Below are 24024 nucleotides of genomic sequence, written 5' to 3'. Positions count from 1 at the left end.
AGCACTGGTGGGTTCTGCTAGAACCATTTTACCGGTTGCTTCTCATAATTAAGGGAGCATCACTAGCCGGCTCTGATATACCAAGATTCTGCTAAAATGGAGTTTGGCTGGTGAAGACTTGACATGGTTAGATGGAAGGACCCCATGTTTGAGCGCACAGAGCTCCCAGCAGCCCTGCAGGGTGGGTTTTGCCATTCCCACTTACTCCAGGGGTTCTTAGCAGCAGTACTATTGGCATTTGAGGTTGGATTATACTTTGTGGTGGGGGCTGTCTTGTGAACTGCAGGATATTTAGCAGTATCCTTGGCCTCTACTCCCTACGTGCCAGTAGCACTCACTCCCCAGCCATGACAACCAAAAATCTTTCCCGACATTGTTAACTGTCTTCTGAGGGCCACCATTACTCCTAACTGAGAGCCACTGGTTTGCAGCAAGCAAACTAAGCATTTAAATGATGTGAGAAAGAGCCAGCATGTGGAGCCTGGGCTCTGCAGCGGGGAAAGAGGGAGTAGGTTGCTACTTGGCTCTATCACCTATCTGCTGAACCCGATTCCTGACACGTTCCCTACGCTTCATTTCTCCAAATGAAAAATGCCCACAAACAATCTCTACCTTATAAGAAGTATAAGCTCCTACGGAGGCAGCAAATGTGTTCTGTTCGTTCTCAAACCCCTCATGCCTAGAACAGTGTGCCTGGCATGCTGGTGAACACGTAATCTGAAGGGATCACCCAGGAAACACACTTGATCTGAGCCTGACACTGTGTGTAGTCAGGCTTGGCTGCTGCTATTTTGTAGAAGTTGCACTGGGGCAGGAAGCTGGACTCGGAGCTGCCTGGGTCCAGGGCCTGGATGCTTCCTTCTAAAAATGAAGACTGGTTCAGGGTCAGGACCAGGTGCTGTTACTTGCCTACTTAGGCTGAGTAATCAATGCTCCAATCAGTTTCCCTGCCTCCCCAGTGAACAAGATGGCCTCAGAGTGAGTCACTATTTGGCGCTCATTTTGTGCTAAGTGATGGATCCAAAGCCACTCTAAGTCTGAGACTGCTCCAGATGAAAATTACAATCAAGTGTTTAACCATTCACTGATTCTCACTTGTTCTGAAGAAAATGATCCTCAGGAAATACCAAGATGACACCGAAGAGAAACAAGGAAAGTGTGAAAGAGGCCTGGACGTCTGTGCTCTGTAGGAAAACACATCAGAGATACAAGAAACTATCTCCAACTCTTAACAGAGAGTCACTAGGGGTCCACTGAGAGTTACTTCTCCCTCTAGCTATCACCCTATTTGCAGCCAACAGAAGAGGAGAGCCCCTTGCTCACTCTGCTGGCTATGCCGTCATCCTCAGGTTCCAGAGCTGGGTGTAGCCAGGGCCAAGGTTAAGTTCCATCACTTACCAGCTGTGTGACCGTGCATAACCTGTTCTCTATGCCTCTATTTCCTCATCTATAAAAGGGGGTGTGGTGATGGGAATAATGACCCCCAAAGATGTCCACATCCTAATGCCTAGTACTTGTGAATATGTTAGAGCTCATGGCAAAGGGGAATTAAGGTTGCAGACGGAATTATGATTGCTGACTTTAAAATAAGGGGAATTATCTGGATTATCCAGATGGACCCCAGGTTAATCAAAAGTCCTAAAACAGGACAGGGAACGGGTCAAGAAAACCAGAAAATTCTGTGTCAATGTCAGTGTCAACTAAACATTGCTGGCTTTGAAGACAGAGGAAGAGTCCATAGCCAAGGAATGTGAGTGACCTTTAGAAGCTGGAAAGACAAAAAATTAATTCTCCCCAGAGCCTCCAGGAAGAATCAGCTCTGCCTGCTGATACCAGTGAGACACGTATTTAACTTCCAATCTCCAGGACTGTAAGATAACAAATTTGTGTTGTTTTAAGGCCCTGTTTGTGATAATTTGTTATGGGAGTAATAGAAAACTAATAAAGGTACCTAACTGCCTGAGTCATTGTAAAGATGAGATAGTGTATACAAAGGACTGAATATAATGCACGATCCATCGCCAATATCACTGTTTTGCTATTGTATTAGTCAGAGTAAGAGTCAGTGTAGGGTGTAGCCCACAGGCAGCACAGCTCCTTTGGGCGCTCAGGCCAGCACCCAGCTTTCTGAGCAATGCTCCAGAGAGGGAAATGCTGGGAAAGAGAAGCAATGGTAAGCTTCATCTTGTATGCTACACCTGTAGACACTTCTCACTTCGCAAAGTCTTTTCCAACCACTATTTCATCTACTCAGGAAGCAGCGAGCAGGTGAACTCGGGCAGCCCTTGCCCTTGAGCTGGAAATGTGCGTCTGCTTCAAGCCTCTGTGAAAATGCCTCTGGGGAGCCTGTCCCGCAAGGGACTTAGTTCACCTCCTGGCCCGACAGCACTGCCATCACATAAAGGTGACACACATTTAGTGTTTCATCTGAAATCTCCAGAAAAGGGAAATTTATAAGCTCCCTTTGGGACTATGATCTCAAAAATGCTTAAAATCACATGGTCAGAGGGCAGCGGAGCTACCAGTGCCTGCGGGATGTGAAAGCCCAGCTTTCCAGGGATCCATCCCCTGTAAAGCAGCCGGGAGCAAGTACTTCGGCTTCAGGGTCATGCTCTGTCGCAGCCATTCAACTCTTCTGTTGTAGTGTGGAGATTTCATGATTAAACTCTGCATTAAAACCTCAAAAGGAATAGAAAATACACTAACAATTAATTGTGAAATGCCAGTCACCCAGTTTTCTGAGCCTTTATGACCAAGTTGGCCAAGACCTCCCCTCCGATCTACTACCTTTACCTGTGCTATCCCCAGGGAGCTCATGATCAACTGCATGTTCAGCCCCAAGCTGGAGGGTATGATGGACTTCAAAAGAGCACAGAGCCTCCTCCTGACTTGTTACTGTCACACATCGGCAACCCTGTCTTAGGTCTCACTTATGCTCTTTGATATGCTAAGCCGTCACTTAAGGAGGATGCATTCTCTCTGTCTGTTTTCACTTTATGCCAGGTTTCAGAATGCCTGGTCTGGCACACTGAACAAGGTTCAGTTTGGCCCCCATTGCAAGCAGGGAATGAGCATTTCACAAGTGACAGGGTACAATTAAGCCCTTCATAGAGAGCACATATTCTTCCCGACATAGTACCAGAAAAGATGGACTTCGCTTAAAAGAGTGCATTATGCAAATTTCTGCACCTTCAGAAGAAAGAAGAATGTGGGCATGATCTTTTGGTGTCTAATACTTCATTGCGAGGAAAATGATAAGCCTTCTTCATAGTAAAGATCTTCAAACAGGTGCCAATCAAATGAATCGACAGCTAACAGCTCTGGCCAACTGTGTTTAATAAGTAATTTTGAGATAGCCCACTGATAAACCCCCAGAGAAGAAAGAGCTAAAAGCTTGGAATTTTAACAGAGAATGTTCACTTGGCCTGGATACTGAGCCAAACTAAACACGAAGGACAGGCAACACATGGAGCACTCCTCGCCCCTCCACACGCAAATTTAGAACAAAAAGTTTTCCGGTTGACTCTGCCTAGACGGGCACTTTAAGGCTGAGTTTGGGGAAGGCAAGGCTTTATCTTTTATCTCTTTCCCCCAGTGCCTGGTAGGTAGTGGGTTCTCAACAAATGAATGCATTTTTGAATTCATTTCTATTTCATGGCAATTTGAATATTGTTGACTTGCTCAAATAAATCTTATCTTCCTGAAATGCAAATTCAATGTCATTCCCTTGCTGAAAACCCTCCCAGGTTTCCTTAGAATAAAATCCAAACTCCTTACCCCATACTGCAAGTACCGGCAGGACCTGGCCCACCCCAATTCCTGCTACTCATCTCATCTAAAAGTACATCTTATGTTTTCACTATGAGTTTGGATTTATCTTCCAGGTCTTTCTGGGTGAGAATGCCATTTATCTGACATGTGCCACTCTGGCTTCAGAGATCCAGAGATAGGCCTCCCTCCCTCTCCCTTGTCCTTTGTCCCCTGCTGGCAGCCAGGGCCTGTGCAAAATTCCAACCTGATCATGTTACTCTTCAGCCCAAATGCTCTAATATCTGCCTGTCACCAAGGGGTAATACGTCTATGTTCTTTTCTTAGCACAGGGTCTCACTTCCCCAGTTGGAGTTCATTTCTTGTCTCCTGCATGAGCCTCCCCCTCCCATTCTCTGGAGGTGTCTTAAATTCTTCTGTTTTCTCTCCCCAGAACACTGTCCTGCCCTGTCCTTGTCGCTGTCACCCAGCTAACTCCTTCTCATTCTTAAGCACTTGCTTTGGGATATGTCCCCGGCTAGATCATGAGGTTTACAAGAACAGGGACAGTACCTCTTGTTATGGTCCCCTGGAAACAAACGCAGACCTTTCGTCTATTCAAGTCAGACAAATATTTGAGTGAACAAGCCATACCATATTTTCCGACCCTCTAAAAGGCCAGCATGACATATGGGGGCCATCCTGTACACTGTAGGATGTTAAGCAACATCTCTGGCCTTGACCCAATAGATGCCAGTAGCACCACTCCCGCAAGATGTAACAACCAAAAATGTCTCCAGACATTGCCAGATGTCCTCGGGAAGGCACAGTCACCCTGACAGAGAAATCCTGATGTCAAGGACACCTGAGAGGGAAAGACAGCATTCCTTTCTTCAGACTTCCCGTTAGGCCTGCCCACAAATGTCTCCCAGCAAGGCCTGCTGAAATCATGCAGCCCCTCCTAGCACTCTCTGTTTTTTTAATGTTTTTTTTTTTTTTAAGTCCCAGCACTTATAACTGCTTGACATGTTCTATACTTACTAATGTCTATTTATTGACAGAGTTCCACAAAGCAGAAATTGGGTGGTCTTCACTGCTCTATCCTCAGCACCTTGAAATGGTAGCTGGCATGAGTTAGGCATCCTGTCAGCGTCTGCTGAATCAGCCAATCTTGTGGTTGCTCGGAATGCTGCCTGACGAGGTTGCTGGGTGTGTGCTGGCCCTAACGTACACGCATCCTTTTGGCGGTCCCTAGTTGCCTCTCCATAAGTGCCGCCCCATTTCCCTCTGCTTCCCTTGCCCGGAAGAGAAGGCTCAGCTGGCAAAAGAGCACACTCCTCCGTGCTTTCTTTTTATCTCTTTCTTTCCTGCCCTGCTCCCACAAGCCCCTGCCTCACACCCTGCACACCCCCTCCCAGTGCCCCCTTATACTGTTCTTTTCATCCTGAGATTTTGCCCGGAGATTCTTATAGTTTTAAATTTTAGTGGTGAAGCAGCCTGCTTCAATTAAACATTAAGCAGTGGGCTGGCCTAAACCGAGATGGGTAACCCAGGGGTTTTTATATCCCATCCTAGGGACTCACTCAAGGTTCTGATCTTCTCAAGGAAAATTCAGTACTCATTATCACATTATTCCCCAGGTACTTCCCGGGAGGGCCAAAGCCGGCCTCATAGGGGCCTCCTGATCAATGTCAGCTTCTTCCTCCCTTGTCTGGGCACTTAGAGAGCTTCACTGCAGTAATCTCTCTCCTCATTACCAATCCTTCTCATGCCAAAGTGCGGCAGGAATCTCTGGGTGGGGAGATGGCTCACTTTCCAATTGCATCATCCTTTGCCGCTTGGCCTCATAGCCGTAGTACTTGAACCTAGACTCTTACCTGGTCTTTTGTGATTGGTTTAATTAGCTTTTGGTCCTTATATTCAATTTTTCACAGTATCTCATAAAAAAATATATATATTTTCCTCCTTCTAACTCAAGAGTGTCAAGCTTACGAGAGGAGGAAAGCCTCCTTGCATTTTATCTTATCCTCTCTCCTCTTAGTTCACGTCCCCAAAAAACTCTCCCCTCCCCTGCTCATTTTACCAAATGAAAAAACAATCGTCGTGTCGACTGACAAATGCAAATAGGTAAAGAGTGAGTGATGGGAGCTAGAAATGAATGTTTTATCTATGTTTGCAGGATCTGGTCCCCAAGGATTTGGCCACGAAACCCATTATCAAGGGATAACGAAATATCAACACTGTATTTTCAGGACTGGGAGCCAGAGGCATGGGCCAATTATTTAACTTTTTCTTATTTGTAAATTTAGCAGTTTAAATAAAACGGGTCTAAAGGCTTTTACAATTCTGATGTAATTCTTCAGCATCTCGGGAAAAAAAAAAATGTCACCAAATCATTTGAAAAAGCAAACACGATGAAGTAGATTTTGTTGTAAATAACTAAAGCAAAAAAAAGAAAAAAGAAAAATATTGACCATCACATATTAATTTATTCCATGAATGTGTGGTAGGTCCAGCCTGTGGGCCAGGTGCCTCAGATACAAGGCCCAGTGTCGGGAGGAGAAAGTTGAGGGACACAGGGTTCTCCCACCTGCCAAGATTCAAGTTTAACCTCTTCTAAGCTAATGAAATTTAGAAAAATATGTTTCCATAGACCTGAGTGGGGAAGTAGTTTTGCTTAGTGGACCAAATAAATAATCAGTCAGGAGCACCACGGCGGTCTAATCCAGCTATGTGGCTGCCTCGGCAATGTCATTTAACTTCTTCATGCCTCAGTTTCACCAGCTGTGCCCAACAGATAAGGCCAGGTTGCAAAATGAAGTGCTTGGAAAAGTGAAGAGCCGAACTGGAAAGAGTCAGATGGAGATGCTCAGAGGTACTGGGGTAGAGAGAGGCTGTGACCAAATCCTGAATTATTTTTTTCTAAAGTGAGTCAGAAGACAACCCGTTCATTTGTTTATCAAATTCTGGTTCTCCTCATTTCAATTTTTTAAAATGCTGTGTAAAAAGAGACATCGGAAAGTAGTTAGCTCTAGATATTTGCTCAGAGTCAAGCAGTTGATTGAGGGGAAATGAGATCTTTGATTTTTCTACTATTAAGCGTTGGAAACTCCTGTGTGTATTATCTCATTTGATATTCACAACAGACCTACCTGCTTGGTGTAACTGTCCCCATTCCTAGTTATGAATAAACTGGAGTATAGATGGGTTATATTAACTCAGTGGTTCTTAAACTTAGCTTCACAGTGGAAACACCTGGAGAGTTTCAGAAACAAACTAATGATTGGTCCCACTCCAAGATATTCTGATTTAATTGGTTTGGAGAGCAATTTGGGCATCAGGGGTTTTCAAATATCCCCAGATGATGTTAATGCGCAGCAAAGTTTGAGAATCACAATTAACTCACTCAAGGTTATAGGTCTAATAAGGCAGAAAAGCTGGTTCTGCTGACCCCAGAGCCAGTTTCCTTCTCTCAGGAATTATCTTTGCCTGTACCAGCTCAAATCTTCTGAAGACATTTTCATCTCCAACCGAAAAGGTTGGTTTCTGAGAAATAAGCAAACAGTAACAATGCATTTCACGGTCATCGAAAATCTAGACTGGATGGAGCAAAGAAGCTGGGGACAAATTCGCCTGGCTTTCAGGAGCCGTTAACAAAACAAAAACAAAGGCAGTTTTGAAGAGTATGGATTAGATTTAGAGGGCATTCAAAGGGAGAAATAAGCACCTTTACGGCACAAATGTATTACCCCCGAGGACTGTAATGGAATTGGTTCAAAGGCCACTTGCACTGAGGTAAATTAATGAATCAAGCCAGTTGCACTGGTGTTAACACTTATTTTAGACCCAGGGTTCTCAAATATCAGTGAGCATTGGAACCACCTGGGAGGCTTATTGACACCCAAATTGTGAGGCCAGAGTGTTTTGATCCAGTGAGTCTGAGGTGGGGCCTGAGAATTTGCATGTCGATCAAGTTCCCAGATGATGATGCTGGTCTGGGGTGGGTGGGAGGCACATTCAGATGATTTCCTTCTACAAAATGACACGTGGTGATACTAACCTCTAACCGTATAACTGCTAGCTGGATGCTTAGCAACTGCTTTTACCTCGATTTCACCTGCGGGGAGCTTTCAACTACAAAACTGGTACCTGAGGTGATGACTCCCAATCCCAGAACACTTAGTAAGTGACTATACTGAATGCTACCCTTATACAACTCACTTACTAACTACTACACCACTAGATGATAGCAATCTCACCTTCATTCTAAAGATGAGAAAAGAGAGGCTGGGAAATAACTTACCAAAATGACAGAGTATTAGGGCAAACAAGGAAACGGCCGATATTCACCCTTTTTTTTTCGCCTATAAAAATGGCAGTTTCATGTGGTTCCTCTGATAGCAGAGGCAAGATCATAACGTCAGTAGGTCTGATTCCAACGCCTGAGCTTTAAGTCCAGTTCTCTTAGGCCTCTTTCCTAGAACATGTGTTATTGACTGGTATGGGAAGTTAAGATCATAGGTGTGAAGCCATGCTCTCCTGAACATGGACTGGTTACCTGCCCTCAGATACCATGCCTACCACTGTCTCTCAGATTCAAATTGTACTGATGACACGGCTGATGCCGTGGATGGCAACACCCACCCCGAGCCCCTTGCTAGCTCAGCTAGAGGTTTTCATATGATAGTTTCCTTTCTGCAGACATCTCATCATGAGACTTGGGGCCTGAAAATGAGAGACGTAAGACAGTGGCTCTGCTTTAGGGATCGGAGGTCCTGGGAAGCACAGTATTAGAGTTGCTCAACTCTTCTGAGCAGCCAAGGCAGCAGGGTTGCTACCACCCAGCTCTGAGCCTCGTAGGAGCAGAGTGACAGGAACAGTGATTCTCAGCTGGGGGCAACTTAGCCCCCATGGAAAAGTTGGCAATATCTGAAGATATTTTTGATTGTCAAGGCTGGGATCAGCGTACTAATGGCATCTAGTATTTAGAGGCCAGACATGTTTCTAAACACCCTAAAACATAATGGCTGGCCCCCCATAACAAAGAATTATCCTGCCACAAATGTCAATAATGCTGAGGTTGAGGACCCTGCATTAGAATAGTATCATATATTCTAGGTACATCCTGTAGGATATCTGGTTGTGTCACATGTGAGCCAGATTATTGGGTCCTTCTAGTAATTCTATAAGCAACCTATAATCTTTAATAAATTCCTTTTTTTGTACATGAGTTGAAGAGAATTTTGTTGACTGCCACCAAGAATCCTAAGAAAGATGGCCATGGGGGAGTCCAGGCTAGAGGATAAAGAAGGATGTAGCTTGTCCCCGCAATCGAGGGCTGAGGGAGCATTTGAAGAACAAACAGTATGAAGGGCAGCACAATTCTATCAAGGTAAGGCATGCACTGTCCATGTATAACATGGACATTATTATATAAACAGGTTAATCACCTAAATCTCTCTCTAATCTGGGAAAATCTGTATCTCCCAATCGTTTTATAATAACTAACATTATGAGACACATATTTCTGGATGACAGCAGCATTTTTCAACTTGATGTATCTTTCGCCAAATTGTCTTAGAGCTACACATGGCTTAGAATTGGGCAGAGCCGCATGAGTGAAAGGAAACACAAGAGCAATGATACCCTGTGTCTGCCAGAGGTATTCTAATTTCACGGGAACACTTAACCACAAAGTCCAAACTTATCTAAAAAATTGGCTTGAAGAAGAGAAAATTATATCTCAGAATAAGTGAACAAATATTCATAAGGAGACGATAAAACCCTGTTTGTGTTCTGTGGCCAAGAACACAGGTGGTTTCAGTTACTAGTTCTATAACTGAGAATGATAACAGTATTAAGCTCATTTTATGAAGATTAAATGAGATCATCATTTATGTATTTAGCATGGAGCCTTGGCACATTGTAAATGTCCAATAAATGTTAACACCAAAATTAATAACAACAATATATCTTGGAAACTATTTTGGCCCTCAGCTAACACATAGATAAAGACAAGATAATAAAGCAATTTCACAGATTTGTGTATGTAGAACTCTAGAGAGTTCTTGGGTATTTCATAGGTGCTCAATAAGTTTTAGTTCTCTCTCTCCTTCCAAGCGCTCCTTTCTTCTCCCACCCAATCTGACATTCCCAGTTCTCTATGCATCGTCCGCCTCAGAAAATAGATCGGAGTGAAGGCCTCCTGTCCACTACCATGGCCCTGCTTCCTGTTTTACTCTCTCCCACTGCTGAGCCCGGCCCAGACCCTCCACTGACACCCCCATCTGCCTAGCAGACTCCGTCTCCCTTTCCACTCCTGTCCTCCCATATTGACAAATTTGCAGCCAGCAGATTATATTCACAGTGTGAGGGAATCATTACCACCTGCTAATATTTTTATAGAATTTCATAAACTTGGTCATTCATGAATCATTTACAGTACTTTATTCCAATGAAGAGTTCACAAATCACTCAAATGCTGGCAAAATGCATAATAATGAGTAATATTTCAGGAGGCTTTGCATTAATATGTCAGCTTCCAATACTGCGAGAGCTAAATTATTTTGCCAGGTGCCACTTCAGGTCAGAAGCTTGAAAAGCCCTTTTGGGAACTGGGGTAGGGAGAGTAAGCAGGTGGCAGTGGGTCATGGAAAGGATGGTATTTAAAAAGAAATCGATCATACAGCCAGTCAAACCCCCTTCCTAGCCCCAGGAAGTGAAGGTCCTGAGAAAGAGGCCTAGGAATTTAAAGATTAGATGTCAGAATCTAGTTGGGGATAAAATAGGAAGAAATATTTCTTAGCGATGGAAAACTCAGGGCTTTGGAGGTGGAGATAAACGGATATGGATCCCAGATTCAATACACACCAGCTGAGAGACCATGAAAAAGTTATTTAACAGTTATTTGCTTATCTGTAAAATGGTGTTACCACCTACTTCTTAAGTCTCTTGTGTGAAATGGATTAAATAAGAGAATGTATATAAAGCGGTTAGCAAAATATCAGCCATGAAGTGTTCAATAAACAGTAGCTTTAATGATGATACGCATTCAGGGACCCAAGGACAAATTTATCCCAGATTATTTCTTATCGTACAAATCCCCGAGGCTTAGTTCAGAATGCTTTCTTGTTGGATTTGGGAAATGTTAACACAATAGCATGGGCTTGCATGTCAGTAGCATTTCACTTTAAAATAAACAACAACAACATTGGCACAATTATAATGGCAGCCTATTCACATACTCTCCACTCTTTAAACTTTCAAGAGGGAAGACTAAAACGTGGGAATTGCGGACCTAGGATTCAGCTAATTGAAGCAAATTTGCTACCAGTGACGATGAGCACCATGAACACCACGGATCTAACTGTACTACTAAGATGCTAAATTGCTTCTAAATAGGCACTTAAATGGACTGGGATTGCAACACTCTTGTGCCCAAAGCATGTTAACAACAGAGTAACCCAGTACTTAGTACATGTAGAAGGAGGAGAACCAAACACAAAGCAAGCAATAGGGGACCTTCCTCAGCAAGGACATGAGGGAAACAGGACAAAGGCTGAATAGAAGAGTGAGAGGTGGGGGAATATGTCATTTGAAACTGGGCCCTCATGAGGCCAGTGAAGGGTGGCTCAGAACCAGTCCACAGTATTCCCAGTGAGCACCGGCAGTATCCTCTGGGCAGGCATGTGAGGCTCTGTGCAACAGGTAAAGCAAGCCACACCATGAACAAGGCACCGCTTCCAGGGATATCACCGATACACACTGGTGAGGAACTTAAATCAGTTTGTTTTGAAACAAAACCTCGGCACTAAAATGAAAGCTACAGGAAGGCAGGCAACCTGGTGTGTCATGTTCCCCACAATATTTCCCTGCCACGTTGGAGGGTGCTCCTCACCCTGCAGGTACACAGTCAAATACATGCAGACAGAATGAACTGACCAATCAAACACTGTGAGGCACATTATGAAACTATACCATAAAGTCAAGATTACGCAAGGAAAGTTCATGGGCAGGCTAGACTACAACTCAGAGCCCTTGGGGTTTTTATTCACCTTCCTTTGCCTTTCATTTACATCGTTAACCTCTTACTCATGCGGTAAGATTATACAGTGCTTACTGTGTTTCTGGCACTGTTCTCAATGCTTGGCATGTGTTAACTCGTTCGAACCATGAAAATCCTATGAGATCAGTATTATTATTATTATTATTATTCCCACTTTACAGATGAGAAAGTTGAGGCAGACACCCCGCCCAAGTTCCCAGAGCTAGTACATAATAGCCATGATTTGAATGCAGCCAGTGTGGCTGCATGCAAAATTATGTTTTTAACTGCTATACTATATGGCTTTACTTTAAGAAAAAATGTGAGAGGCTCCAAGCTTCAGATCTATTTTACCAGTTGATTTACAATTCTGAGTTAGCAAAAACTAACAATTTCATCTTGCACAATCCATAGCAGTGCTACTACTATCCCCACTTTATAAATGAGAATCACAAGATCAGAGAGGGTAAGTGGGTTGCCCAGGATCACACAGCTTGGTAAGCAGCAGCACTGAGACTTGAACAGCAATTTTCTAAGCCCAGAACCCTTGTTCTTAATCACTATTATCATCTAAATATCATTTAGATAAGAATAAAATCACCTAAATTAAAAAAAATTAATGTAGTTCTCATTTAATCCTAGCCTGATGCCTCTGTGAACACTGGAGAGAGGCAGCCCCCTTCCAACAGACGCACCCGTACCGCAGTGCGGCTGTTTATAGAGTGTGGGCTGGCTCAGGCCTCTCTCATTCCTCAGCCATCCCCCTTGTGCAGCAAATCCCTGCACAGTCACACGTGACAGCCACACATTCGGCTTTGTGGGGGCCAGAGAAAAGGGACACTTCATTATTTGGAAATTTTCCTTAAAGCATTTAAGACTTCTTCAGCACCATCTAAGCCAATTGGTGGAACAAACACTATCTTTTCATCACTCTCTATCGATCCTTGAATGTTGGCCTTGGAGTCCTTTTCTCGGCCCCTGTGAGGGCCCCAAGGTGTCTTCCCCTCAGGGAAATTTCTCACTGTCCCTGGAGATCAAGATCATTGCCATCTAAGGAGAATGTTCACACTGAGGCAGGCCCTGGTTTATGGGGCCCAGAAGTCTCTCCCTGAATGTATAAGGACTCCCAAAAGGGTGACTTTAATATTTAAACCACGTTTGGATCCCACGAACATCAGATAGAAGCAATTAGCCAAGGATGCATCCAACCTCTTGCTCAACTCTTCAAATAGCTCCTAAGGGATCACCCCAAAAAGCCATCTTTTAGTCTCTCAGTCACCAGTTCTCATTCCTGGAAACCTGCCTTGTCCACCTTTTTCTGATTCATGCTCATCCCATTTCCAGGCTACAGAACACTCCAAGAAGATCTCTCTTTTATTATCTTGTACCCCTTTAATCCCCCAGGGAAATTCTTGAATTCAGCTTCATACAGGAATCTCTGATACTTAAAAGAGAGCAGATGCTTTGATGTTTGGTTCACATCAGGGTAGAAGGAAAAACCACAAGGCTGTGATAGATGTCAACCTTCTCATGGCTGAAGGCTGGAAACTGATGTTAAAAACTTGTGGAATTAAAATATTAAAAACTACTCAGGAAAAAAATAATAAGGGAAGCTCTGATTAACTGGTAGGTGCTGGGCATGATTTTAAACATTTGCAAATATAATTTATTTCACCTTTTATAATCCTTAGCAGTGATAGGACCATCCCCACTTTGTGGAGGAGAATCACGAGATCAGAATTGGTAAGAGGGTTGCCTGAGATCACACAGCTCAGTAAACCACGGTGCCGAGACTGAAATAGAAAGTGGCTACCCTAGAGCTCTTAATCATCATCAGTTATAAAATTATAAAATTTATTGTCTCCTTCATTCCTTGGGTCTGAAAATTAATGGATATTCCCATGATAGCCATGGGAAAGGAAGAGGGCACCGACCTACAGTCTGCTGCTGCCTTTTCCTGTGGCAGCTGGATGCCGAAAACTGCCATGTCACCTGCGGTTACCGTCAAGGCCATTGCGCTGGGAATTTCTGAGCACACCATGTTCAATTTCTTTAACGGCCAGGTTTCCCTCTGCGTGTGCGCTAAGGACACACTGTGCACCCTTTGGCGATCTCTGACAGACAGGAGCCTCCCCGGACACTTGCAGCATCTGCCCTTAGGCAAAGCTTCTGAGGAGGAGGCCTGAGAGGGGGAGGAGGTCTAGGAGGCGCCCTCACCCTCCCAGGACCCTGGACCCTCGAGCACACTGCTCAGCATGAGATCGGCTGGTGGACGGGGATCCACAGACTCCCGTCACGTCACTGCTTTGTATCTGTCCAGCTCTTTACCACCTCCCACGTCCTCAAACTAACTTTTCCTCACTGGAAACTCACAGCAATCCAGTTGGGTAGGCAGGGAAAGGTTATTTGCATTTTATGGCTGAGATCCTGAGGTCCTATGTCTACACGGTGTTCCCAAGGTCAAAAACTCATGGTGACAGAGAAGGCTACACCTAGCGTACCTGTTTCCCAGCCAGATACCTTGACTTTCCAATGCACTATCCCTCCACCCATGTCTGCAGAGAAGAAAGAATGAGTTTTGGGGCCCGAGGCCGTAGAGTTACTGAAGGGGAACTGGGATGCCCTTATGTGGTGTTTTGACCAGGAAAACCAGAGATGCTAAATCCAGTGCTGGTGACTGGCCGCCTCCTCCTGACCCCCCCAGTCCAGGGAAATGCACGCATGGTGGGCAGTGGCGACGGAAAGCAAACATGTTGCCTAGGCCTTGTTCCCACGGTGCCTGCTTCCGGCTTGGTGCGCTGGGTCCCATGAAAGGCTTCTCCTGAAAACTGCTAGGAATTCCATTTCATTGCTGAAAGCATGAGATCACTGCCCTCAGAGGCTTGGGTGCCTGACAGGCTGTGCGCATGAAGCCGTTTTGGGGGTGTGGTAGGACAGACCTCCAGCCTATGTGAGATTTATTGCTCACTCCAACAACTGCGTGCAACTGCTTTGGTCTCTGTATCCTGAATGGGTATCAGCTTTGGAAACTATCTTTTCACAAATAGCCTTTTATTTTCCATATAAAAGTAATTTAAGTACATTGTAGGAAAGAAAAAAAAAACGAAAATAAAAAATCAGTAACACCCAAACCCAACCATTAACACTCCAATTTTTATTCCTTCGTGTTTCTTCACAAACGTGCACCCATTATGATATGTGAAAATGCTCGCTCTGTAATGAGGACGCCATATGTGTGTGTGTGTTCGCTTGCATATGCTGTCTGGACTCTCGCCCATATAGCTAGAACTTCTTCAGAAATATTTTAAATGCAAAATTATGTCATAATTTACCCTATTAATGAATATTTATCAATTGATTGCACATTAAGGATCATGTCCTGCTACAACATTATTGCACAAAAATCTGACTAAATTCCCATTTCCTTAGGAGAGATTTCTCAAAGAAAAATGATCAGGTCCAAGGGTTTACACCTTTTACTGCTCTTGATTATCAAGTTGGTTTCCGGAAAGCCAAGCTGCTCTAAGGGTCCTGACCTCCTCTGAGGTCCCCCAGAACCCCTATTCTTGGTCTCCAGTACCCAGTCTCACACGGGCCTGGGGGGCTCCACTGACGAGACAGGAGCCCCCACTGTTGTCCCGCCGGGGTTCAGTGCCACTCAGCTCCTACAGAGACACACCTGAAGCTGCACGAGCCCAGGTTTGATGAAGCACAGAAATAATGAGCTCAGTGGGAAGAACACAATCGTTTCACGCCACGGCTCTGCATGCAGGGTGGGTGCTCGAGGGGTACTCACTTGATAAGTAGCAAACATTTCTCTGTCCAAGCTCCGTGTCACAGAGACGCCACCCGTGTTCTCATTGATTCTGAAAATTCCTTTAGGCTCTTGATCCACTCCCTTTCCAGTGAGCCGGAACTTGGACCCTTCTGGTCTGTCACTGTCGACTACCTGGTCAGAGAAACAGAGTGACATTTAAGACTTTGGCACACAGAGAAAGCACATTACAAACATACCTCAGTGACCAATCCAATCATCACAGGTGCTAACACAAAGGTGCCTGATGAACTTGATTAAAGCAGCATCACCAAAAATAGCACCATTACTTAATGCCTTTCATCCCGATATGTAAATCTTTGCAGTTATAGCTGAGGAAGCTTACCAGCATTGGGGTGACATATAGTGATGGATGGAGGAAGAAAATTACTCGAGGAGGTTCAAGGTTGACATTTATATTTTAAATCCCAAGAAACAGATATACTATTTTTCTGTAAGCAATACCAAACAGGCAATGGGAAAAACAACATTTATTCAATAATCCTATATTGGGCAGCCCTTGATGGCATTTCCAGGTATTTACATATATCTTGTTATTAACAGCATCACCTGCCCCATTGTTTCTAACAGGTACTAGGCACAGTGCTGAGGAAGCATTTTTGAAAAACCTCACAACAATGTTGGGGTCAGAGGACATTATCATTCATATTTAATGGATTAAACCACTGAGATACATGGATATTAAGCATGCTGGCCATGGCCGCAGCTGTTAAAGAGATGAAGATGGGATTCGGAGTCCATCTTCCATTTCTCTAGAGACATTGCTATGCAACACTGTCATTTCTGAATTTACTTTAAGATAATTCTCTATAGGTTGTTAGCCTTGCTTCAACATTGGATGAATAAATTCAGAAGATAAAGATGGAAGAAGGTATTTCCAGGCAGAGGGAACAGGACAGACAGAGGCAGCAGGTAGGTGAGAGAGAGGCTAGAAAATTCCAGAACTATGTCACTAGCATGGTTTGAGTAGAGGTAAGGTGAAAGGTAATTAGGAACCAAATTGTATTTTGTTTTCTTTAAGGTATTTGAAGATGTCCAACTAAAGAGAGAACTGTTATGTGCATAAATTGGTTCTAGAGTTTGCCCGTGTAGTCATCTATATTTAATTTAACTTTATCATCAATATCTGTAAGGATTAATTTGATTATAACAATTTAAAAGTCAGGAGCACAATAGACATTAGGAACATACAGATAAAAGAAAGCTGATACCAGTTCGGCCGTAATCAAGTTAAAAATGAACAGGCACCTCTTGGAACTTAGTCAGCCACGTATGGAGGATTTAGGTGGCTCACCCAAGAAATGTGCCTTCTAGTAGAATCAGCCTCTCTCCTGCGGCAGCCATGTCTTTGGCTACCAACCCTGCAATTCCAATGGGTGCCACCAAGTGGCAGTGGTGCCTAAGGCAGCACGACCCTCATGACCAGGTTCCTCTGCCATGACAGTTGAGAGTATGACACAGTGCCATATGGCAATATGTTTTCTTCTGATTAAAAATATTCTTTATTAAAATACACTTAGTTTTGATTAAACACCAATTATCTCTGTTGGCATTTCAACATTAACAGAAAATATTTAAAACAAGATTAAAAATAAGGTATGTGATATCTCCTGAAGAAAAGAATTATTAGTCACCGCTCTTCACTTGATTTAATCCAACTGCCTTTCCCCCCGACCCACTTCCCTCTGCTTGGAAGCTCCAAGGAGCCTCAGCATACTGCGCTCACCACTCACCACTGGATCCTAGTGCCTGGCACACAAGGCCAGGATGTGTTTAATGAAGAACACCACTGTTCAAAAATATGCCCCAGTTGCAGTCTGGCCAGTGATCAGCCATGCGACCTTGGCCATGATGCTTTGCCTCTTTGGCTCTCAATTTCCTCATTTGTAAAATGAGGAGAACACCACTTATTTCCCAAAGCTGATGAGGTTTTAATGAGATGTACAAAGTACAGTTCCAGGCACATAGGACAGTTCCATAAATCATAGGCAATGATTGCAATACTAATAGTAACAATCATGACAAAATTATGCTCTTGTTGGTAATGGGTAAGACTTTACCTCTAGGCATAAAAATCACTTTAGTCATAATATTTTACAAAATCAAAAAGGGAAAATATTTCCTCTTCACAAACCTCTCTTGTTTGAGAAGTGTTCTGAAAACACCTATTGCAGGAAGGGGCCGCTGAGCAAATACCTCTCTGTGTCACCTCCATGTTTACTGTCACTCCCCTCCCCCTCCTACCGCTTCTGCCCAGATGTGGTTTAAAATCCTCCTCCTCTTGCTCCCCTAAGCAAACCCAAGGTAGGTCCTCTCCAAAAGGCCTTATTAAGCTAGCAGACAATCTCCTGGGAAGTGTGGGAAATTTGCAAGAGCCCTGGAGCTGCCATGCTTCCCCAGAATGGACTTGTAGTCTGGTCTATCTACTAGACATGGCCCATGGACCTGCCAGGAGAAGGCTTCTATACTCCTTTCTCCGTTCTGAACCCTTCCCTGCCCAGAAAGGGTTGGAAGGGCAGCACCCCAGGCATTCTGGTAGAAGCACAGTGGGAAACAGTCCCAAAAGCTCTCTCAGGCCAAATATCATTACCCTCTCATTTCTCTACCTGCTACTTAGCATGAAAAGCTGAATCCTACTCAGAAATTCTCCTGGGGTGACTTTCCTCCTCCTGTCAAAGTCAGATCTGGGTCATTTCCTTGCTCTCTCTCAGACAGCTTGACCCACTTGACCTCACAGAAGCAGGGTCTTGCAGAGAAGACTGTTTAATTAGCGCTGGCTGCTTGATTTAAATGGCTTATTCCCCAGGGAAAGTCCCTGCTGCGAGCGCCCCTGCTGGGAACATCCCCCGTTAGTGCTGCACATCTCTCTTTTTCTCAATAATGTTGTTCTTAAAGGCTTGGCTTATAACATATCTGTTGAACTTGCCTCCTGGCCCTCAGAGCTGTGTCTACTTTGAAGTAAGGCCCATAGCCACACCAGGTAATGTGCCCTCTGATGAGCCTTACCCGGCCACCGGCACAGGGAAGTGAGGGGACCTCATTGTCCTGGGAACAATAACCTCAAGATGTGGTTTCCAGGACCAGATGGACATCACCTGGGAACTTGATAGAAATGCAAATTCTTAGGCCCCAACCAGACCTCCTAAATCGGAAACCCAGAGGAGAAGGACCTGGCAATGTGTGCTTTAACAAGCCCCCTGGATAATTACGATGCTCACCCAAGTTTGAGGACCACTGATTTAGACAGATTTCAACACCATCCACACTCGTTATAACTAACGCTGGTTTCCATTGCCACATTTGGAGCCTTCTGCTGAAAAAAGGCGAGTCTGTTTGCTACCTTCTTCTTAGACCTATTTCAAACATGTAACACTATTAGGAGCTCTTTAAAAACCCGTTTTTGTTTTGTTTTGTTTTGTTTTTTTAGAATGCCAGTAAAGCAGAATTGGTCTGTCTCCAAGCCCAACATTTTTACATGTGGTAAAGGCATCCCAGAACTTGGAGGAAATTAGGAGAGGAAATTATGGGCGTGGAGGTTACTCTCCAGAGAAAAGATAGGAGTTGTGGCTCAATTTTGATTTAGGAATCACCCACCACTTCCTTGTCCCTACGTGGGGTTTCACAGGGTCCCCAGCCCACCTCAGCCTCACTAAGCAGTGGTGATGGGAGCTGTACAATGGCCACAGACCCCAGGAGGACCTCAGCCACACAGCAAAGCTATTCCATGCAAATCAAGTGGAGTTCCAGACAACCCTTATTAGACTATGTTAAACTCCTGAAAATCCTCCCGGTGCTACTCCACAGCTATGGCCCCCAGGGCTGTGGTGCTTTCATTGTTGTTGTTTCTTGTGATGGAATGTGAGAAATCCAGTGCACTCCTGGCCAGAACAAATCCTGCCACGAATCTCTGCTTCTGCAGCAGCTGTTAATACCCATTATATCAAATAGCAGGGCTTTACAATTAGCTGGTCTTTCCTAGTATTCTTTGTATTTCAACACTTCTTTTCACAGTGGGATTTTTTTCCCCTTTATCTTCTGAGCTGGAATGGAAGAAAATAGCTAATAATGAGAAAGAACTTGGACCCTGGATGCTAACACCTTGGGAAGAACATTAATAGCACACAGGAGTCTTGCCACATGCCTAGGTAAAGCAACTTCCCAGATGCCCCTTGGGGGTGGCCAGCACACCAGCTGTGTCTGTGGCATGGCACAGCTTGGACCAGAGACAGAGGCCTGGGGCAGGCAGTGGCTACTTGAGCTAAGTTCCAAAGGACGTCTGGCTGCATATTTCCTACAGAAGGTGCGCGGTATAGCCAAAGCCAAGGCCCCTTTGAGGCCCCTTGCTACATCTTGTTTCTACTTCTATTCTCGTCTGCAGGTAACCAATGATACCAGGTTATACATGTTTTTAAGGCATTCTGTGAATTTACATATATACATATGTACTCATAGAATGTACAGCAATTTTGAATGCTTTTACATAAACAAGATCATTCCATATAAATTTTTCTACATTTTTTCTATTCAAAGTTGTTGGGATATAGCTATATCTATTTACAGATAGATAGACATCTATCTATCTATCTATCTATCTAAATTTGGGAGAAATAACTTTGTATTTACAGGAACATTGACAAGACAGTAGAGTTCCCATATGCTTTTTTTTTTTTCTTCAGGTTTTCCTGTTAACATCTTACATAACCATGGAATGTTGGTTATAACTGAAAAACTATCATTGATGCGTGACTCTAACTAACTTCCAGATTTCATATCTTTATATTTCACTAGTTTTTCTACTTCTATCCTTTTTCTGACCCCAAATCCAATCAATCCAGAACCACGCATTGCCTTTAGTCAATGTGGTTTTTAATTGTCTATTCGGGAGTTTCCCTGTGGATTCAGACTTTTCCTTAATTGTACTAATGACACTGTTTTTCCCCCTCTAGAAAATATATTTGATATATCAAAATGGCAGTCACCAAGTTCTATGTATCGTCTTTACGTTAAGAGCTTCTAGCCCTGCCCTCTGCTGATCTCCAGTATCTGTGCCTTAATTCAGATCCCCAGTAGATATTTTTGACTGTTTTGCTCTCAGTTCCCACAACAGTATGTTTAACACAGTGAGTTTTTAATAAATATTTGCTTACTGAATAAGTAAATGAATATGAATTGTCTCCTAACTGGCCTCCATGTTTCTGATTTCTCTCTTTTCCCTTCTTGTCCTAATTATGACCAATATAAAATGCAAACTCAAATCTAAATGGGACAATCCTCAGATTACCTTTCAATGGTTCCCGATTGCTCCCAGGGTAGAATCTCAAAGGTCGCCCTTGATAGGTCTCCACCTGCTTCTTCATTTCCAACTTTTGCTACACCAAACACAGGCCTTCTGAACTTTGCCCAGTGTCTCTGGTCCTAGATCTGTGGCCCTCATGCCCCATCCTGTCTGCTGGAGAAGTCTCTTTGTCTTCCTGAACTCAGCCTCCGAGATTACTCATTCACTGGAGCTTCTCCTGACCCCTTCTGCCCTCTGTGGAGCCGGAACCTCATCCACTGGGCTTAGACCTGCTCAGAGTGAGGTCTATTAAAGCACAGGGAACAGATGGCCTCTTTGTTAATGGTGGTAAGTGTCCCTCGGGCTGTTTGTTTCTCATTCCCTTGAACATTTCCTGTGCTCATTGAAATAGGCAACACTTGATTAACACTTTCAGTGAAAAAGTGCAACTTTATTTGCACATTTTTTATGTAATCATAAAATGCTCATAAACTCACAAATTAAAATGAAAAATAAGGTCTATTGTACTAATCTTTTTTTTTTTTTTAAATGAAGTAACTTTAATTGTGGAACATAAGTGCCTTTTCATTTCTTTTTACAAATCCCCAAAGTTAAGTTCCTGGCAGTAGTAATGCTTAGTATTTGTGCAGGGGCTTAACATCTGTTCTGTCCTTATAATCTTCAAAGGGTCCCCCTTGTGTGAAGGCCAAGTAAACACTATTCGCTAGGCAAAGCAGCTCCAACACAAATACCCTAGTCACATCCAACTAAACTGATGCCTCTAATTTTCCCCTATTTAAAAAAAAACAAACAAACAAAAAAACAGGAGAAACCTATTTTCAAAGAATAGAAGACTATACATGTATACACAGTATGATCAAAGGAATGAAAAATTAGAAATTACCCAAAGGGAATAAGTCACATGTGAACAGTATAAATCTTTGGAGGATGAAGGTAGGGGTGTTATTTTTTCTTTTACTCTTAGAATATTTGTGGTTTTATAAAATGAACCTATATTACTTATACAGTAAAAAAAAATTTAAACATGTAAAAGTAATTATTGAGATTGATGTGCATGTTAATTTAGAAGATATTAAATAGGGAAAAAAAATCCATTTATTGCCTTCACCTATAGTTATTAGAAGGCATTTGTTTTATCATTAGGTTGGTTCTCTAAGGTGATCTGTAAGCATTAATTAATTCTCAGCTGTGATTTAGTCCTTGGCATGCCTTTGAACTTGAACACGTTTAGCCATTCAGCAGTTTGGGCAGCTGTTAAAACCTTCTCTCACCCTCATGCTGGTCAAACTACTTTCAACTACTAGGTCATAAATTAACAAGGGGATCTAAGGAAAACTATCCCAATGCCCTGGTGTAGAAACACTGAACTAGTGCTCTGGCAATCCACTGGATGAGGATAATAGCTAGAGAACCACTGTGTAGACCCATGGTTCTCATACCAGCTAGGGCTGGCTGTGTTCACCACCAAATTTAAGCAGTTTCCATAGTCCCATGGAGGCTACTAAGGTTAAGGGCAGGACAGTGCGCATGGGAAGGAAGATCAAACTCCAGAAAAGCGAGATGAGAGGATATCTGAGTCCACTACTCTTACCCTTCATCTATTAATATTATTGTTCATCAGCTTTTTCTTTTGTAGCAAAGACATTTAGGATTATGCCAAAGCACAGCTTAAGGTAAGTTCCATGGGATTCAATGTTAATTGTTTTTTTTTTTTTGCATTATTCTCTGATTGCTAATAATTTTTTGGTTAATTTCTCTAGGCTATAAGATTTCTTTTAACGAGAGTATTTCTTAATTTCCAAGTATTTACAATATTTTAATTGTTCATTTCCCATTTATTGTATAATAATGTGGTTTACAAAATTTCTAGTTTTGAGGGTTTTTAAAAGTTATTAATGGCCAAGTACAATATCATATTTACTAAATGATCCATTGACACACAAAAAGTGTGAATATTCTGCAGCTCTATTCACAATGGCTACAAGGTGGATGCAACCCAAGTGTCCAATGATGAAATGAATAAATGACATGTAGTATATCCATACAGTGGAATATTATTCAGTCTCAAAAAATGAAAGACATTCTGATATGCTATAACATATAAATTAACCTTGAAGATATTATGCTAAGTGATATAAGTCAGTCACAAAAGAACAAATTAAATATGTAATTGGTACAATGCTATTCTTATGGAAGGAGCTCAGTTTATGTTTGTTATTAATATAGACCAGAATGATACCACTATTCACTTAGCCTGATGGTTAGCTTCTCTCCCATGACTTTTAATATGGTGTTTCCCTCATAAACGGAATTTTCTCTAACATACTGTCTCCTTCACTTTCTTTTCTTCCATTCAAAATATTTATTGACCATTTATGAGTTCCAGAGTACTCACAGCCCTCAACAGCTCACAATTCAATATGCTCTATGAAATTAACATTATGCAACTTAAGAGATACACTGAAAGATGCCACAGCAGATAAGAGAAAGAGGAGATCACCTTGGGGTCATCTGGTCATTGTGCTTTACTTGTTTGAGCCCAAAGTCCATTCACTGCCCATCGGTATCATACTTTTGCAGCCCTTTTTTGTACAAGGGAATAACTGGGGATCTGATATGTCACGTTCTGGATTTCTGATTAGTGCAGGCTCAACGTTTAACTCTCCTGACAATTGGGTCCTTTGACTTTGCCTCTTGTTGTTTTACCAAAAATCAAGATGGTCCCTGACATCTCTAGTGAAAACTTTAGATCTTCAGTGCCTACTGTCTCTTCTATTTATGAATTGCAGAGAGAAGTCGCTAAGCTTCCCTAATTACTTTGGCTCCTCTCTTTCTGGGCACATCATAGGACTCTATGCCCACAGGCCATTTGAAGTTAGTTGTAGCCATAATGTTTGTTTTAGCCAATGAAGTGTGAGTGAAAGTGGCATGTATCATTACAGCTAATTCTGATCAAAAGCTTTATGAGCTGTGGTGTGCTTAGCCAGTTTCATTTTGCTTTTTCCATGGTGACCGGCTATTTTCCCAACGGTAGTGACTTCATCAACCTAGATCTCAAAGATTAACTAAAATTTGGAGTTGCTTATCACCATAACAGAGCCT

At 43.0% G+C, this 24024-nt stretch overlaps 1 protein-coding gene across 4 annotated transcripts in view; it reads right to left on the bottom strand.

Moving 5' to 3' along the window:
- CDH13 (cadherin 13) overlaps positions 1-24024 on the bottom strand; it is a 1315977-nt gene that overhangs the window by 437976 nt on the left and 853977 nt on the right. For all 4 annotated transcript variants that reach the window (XM_016165971.2, XM_016165972.2, XM_036232119.1 and 1 more), the window contains one exon: positions 15588-15740. In XM_016165971.2, coding sequence (XP_016021457.2) covers positions 15588-15740 — 153 coding nt within the window. The remainder of the gene's footprint in view (positions 1-15587; positions 15741-24024) is intronic.

The sequence above is a fragment of the Rousettus aegyptiacus genome, unplaced genomic scaffold, assembly GCF_014176215.1.
Source record: "Rousettus aegyptiacus isolate mRouAeg1 unplaced genomic scaffold, mRouAeg1.p scaffold_m13_p_14, whole genome shotgun sequence".
In the NCBI taxonomy this organism is placed as follows: domain Eukaryota; kingdom Metazoa; phylum Chordata; class Mammalia; order Chiroptera; family Pteropodidae; genus Rousettus; species Rousettus aegyptiacus.
The sequence above is the reverse complement of the archived record's forward strand: the minus strand, read 5'-3'. Positions and strand labels throughout refer to the sequence as shown.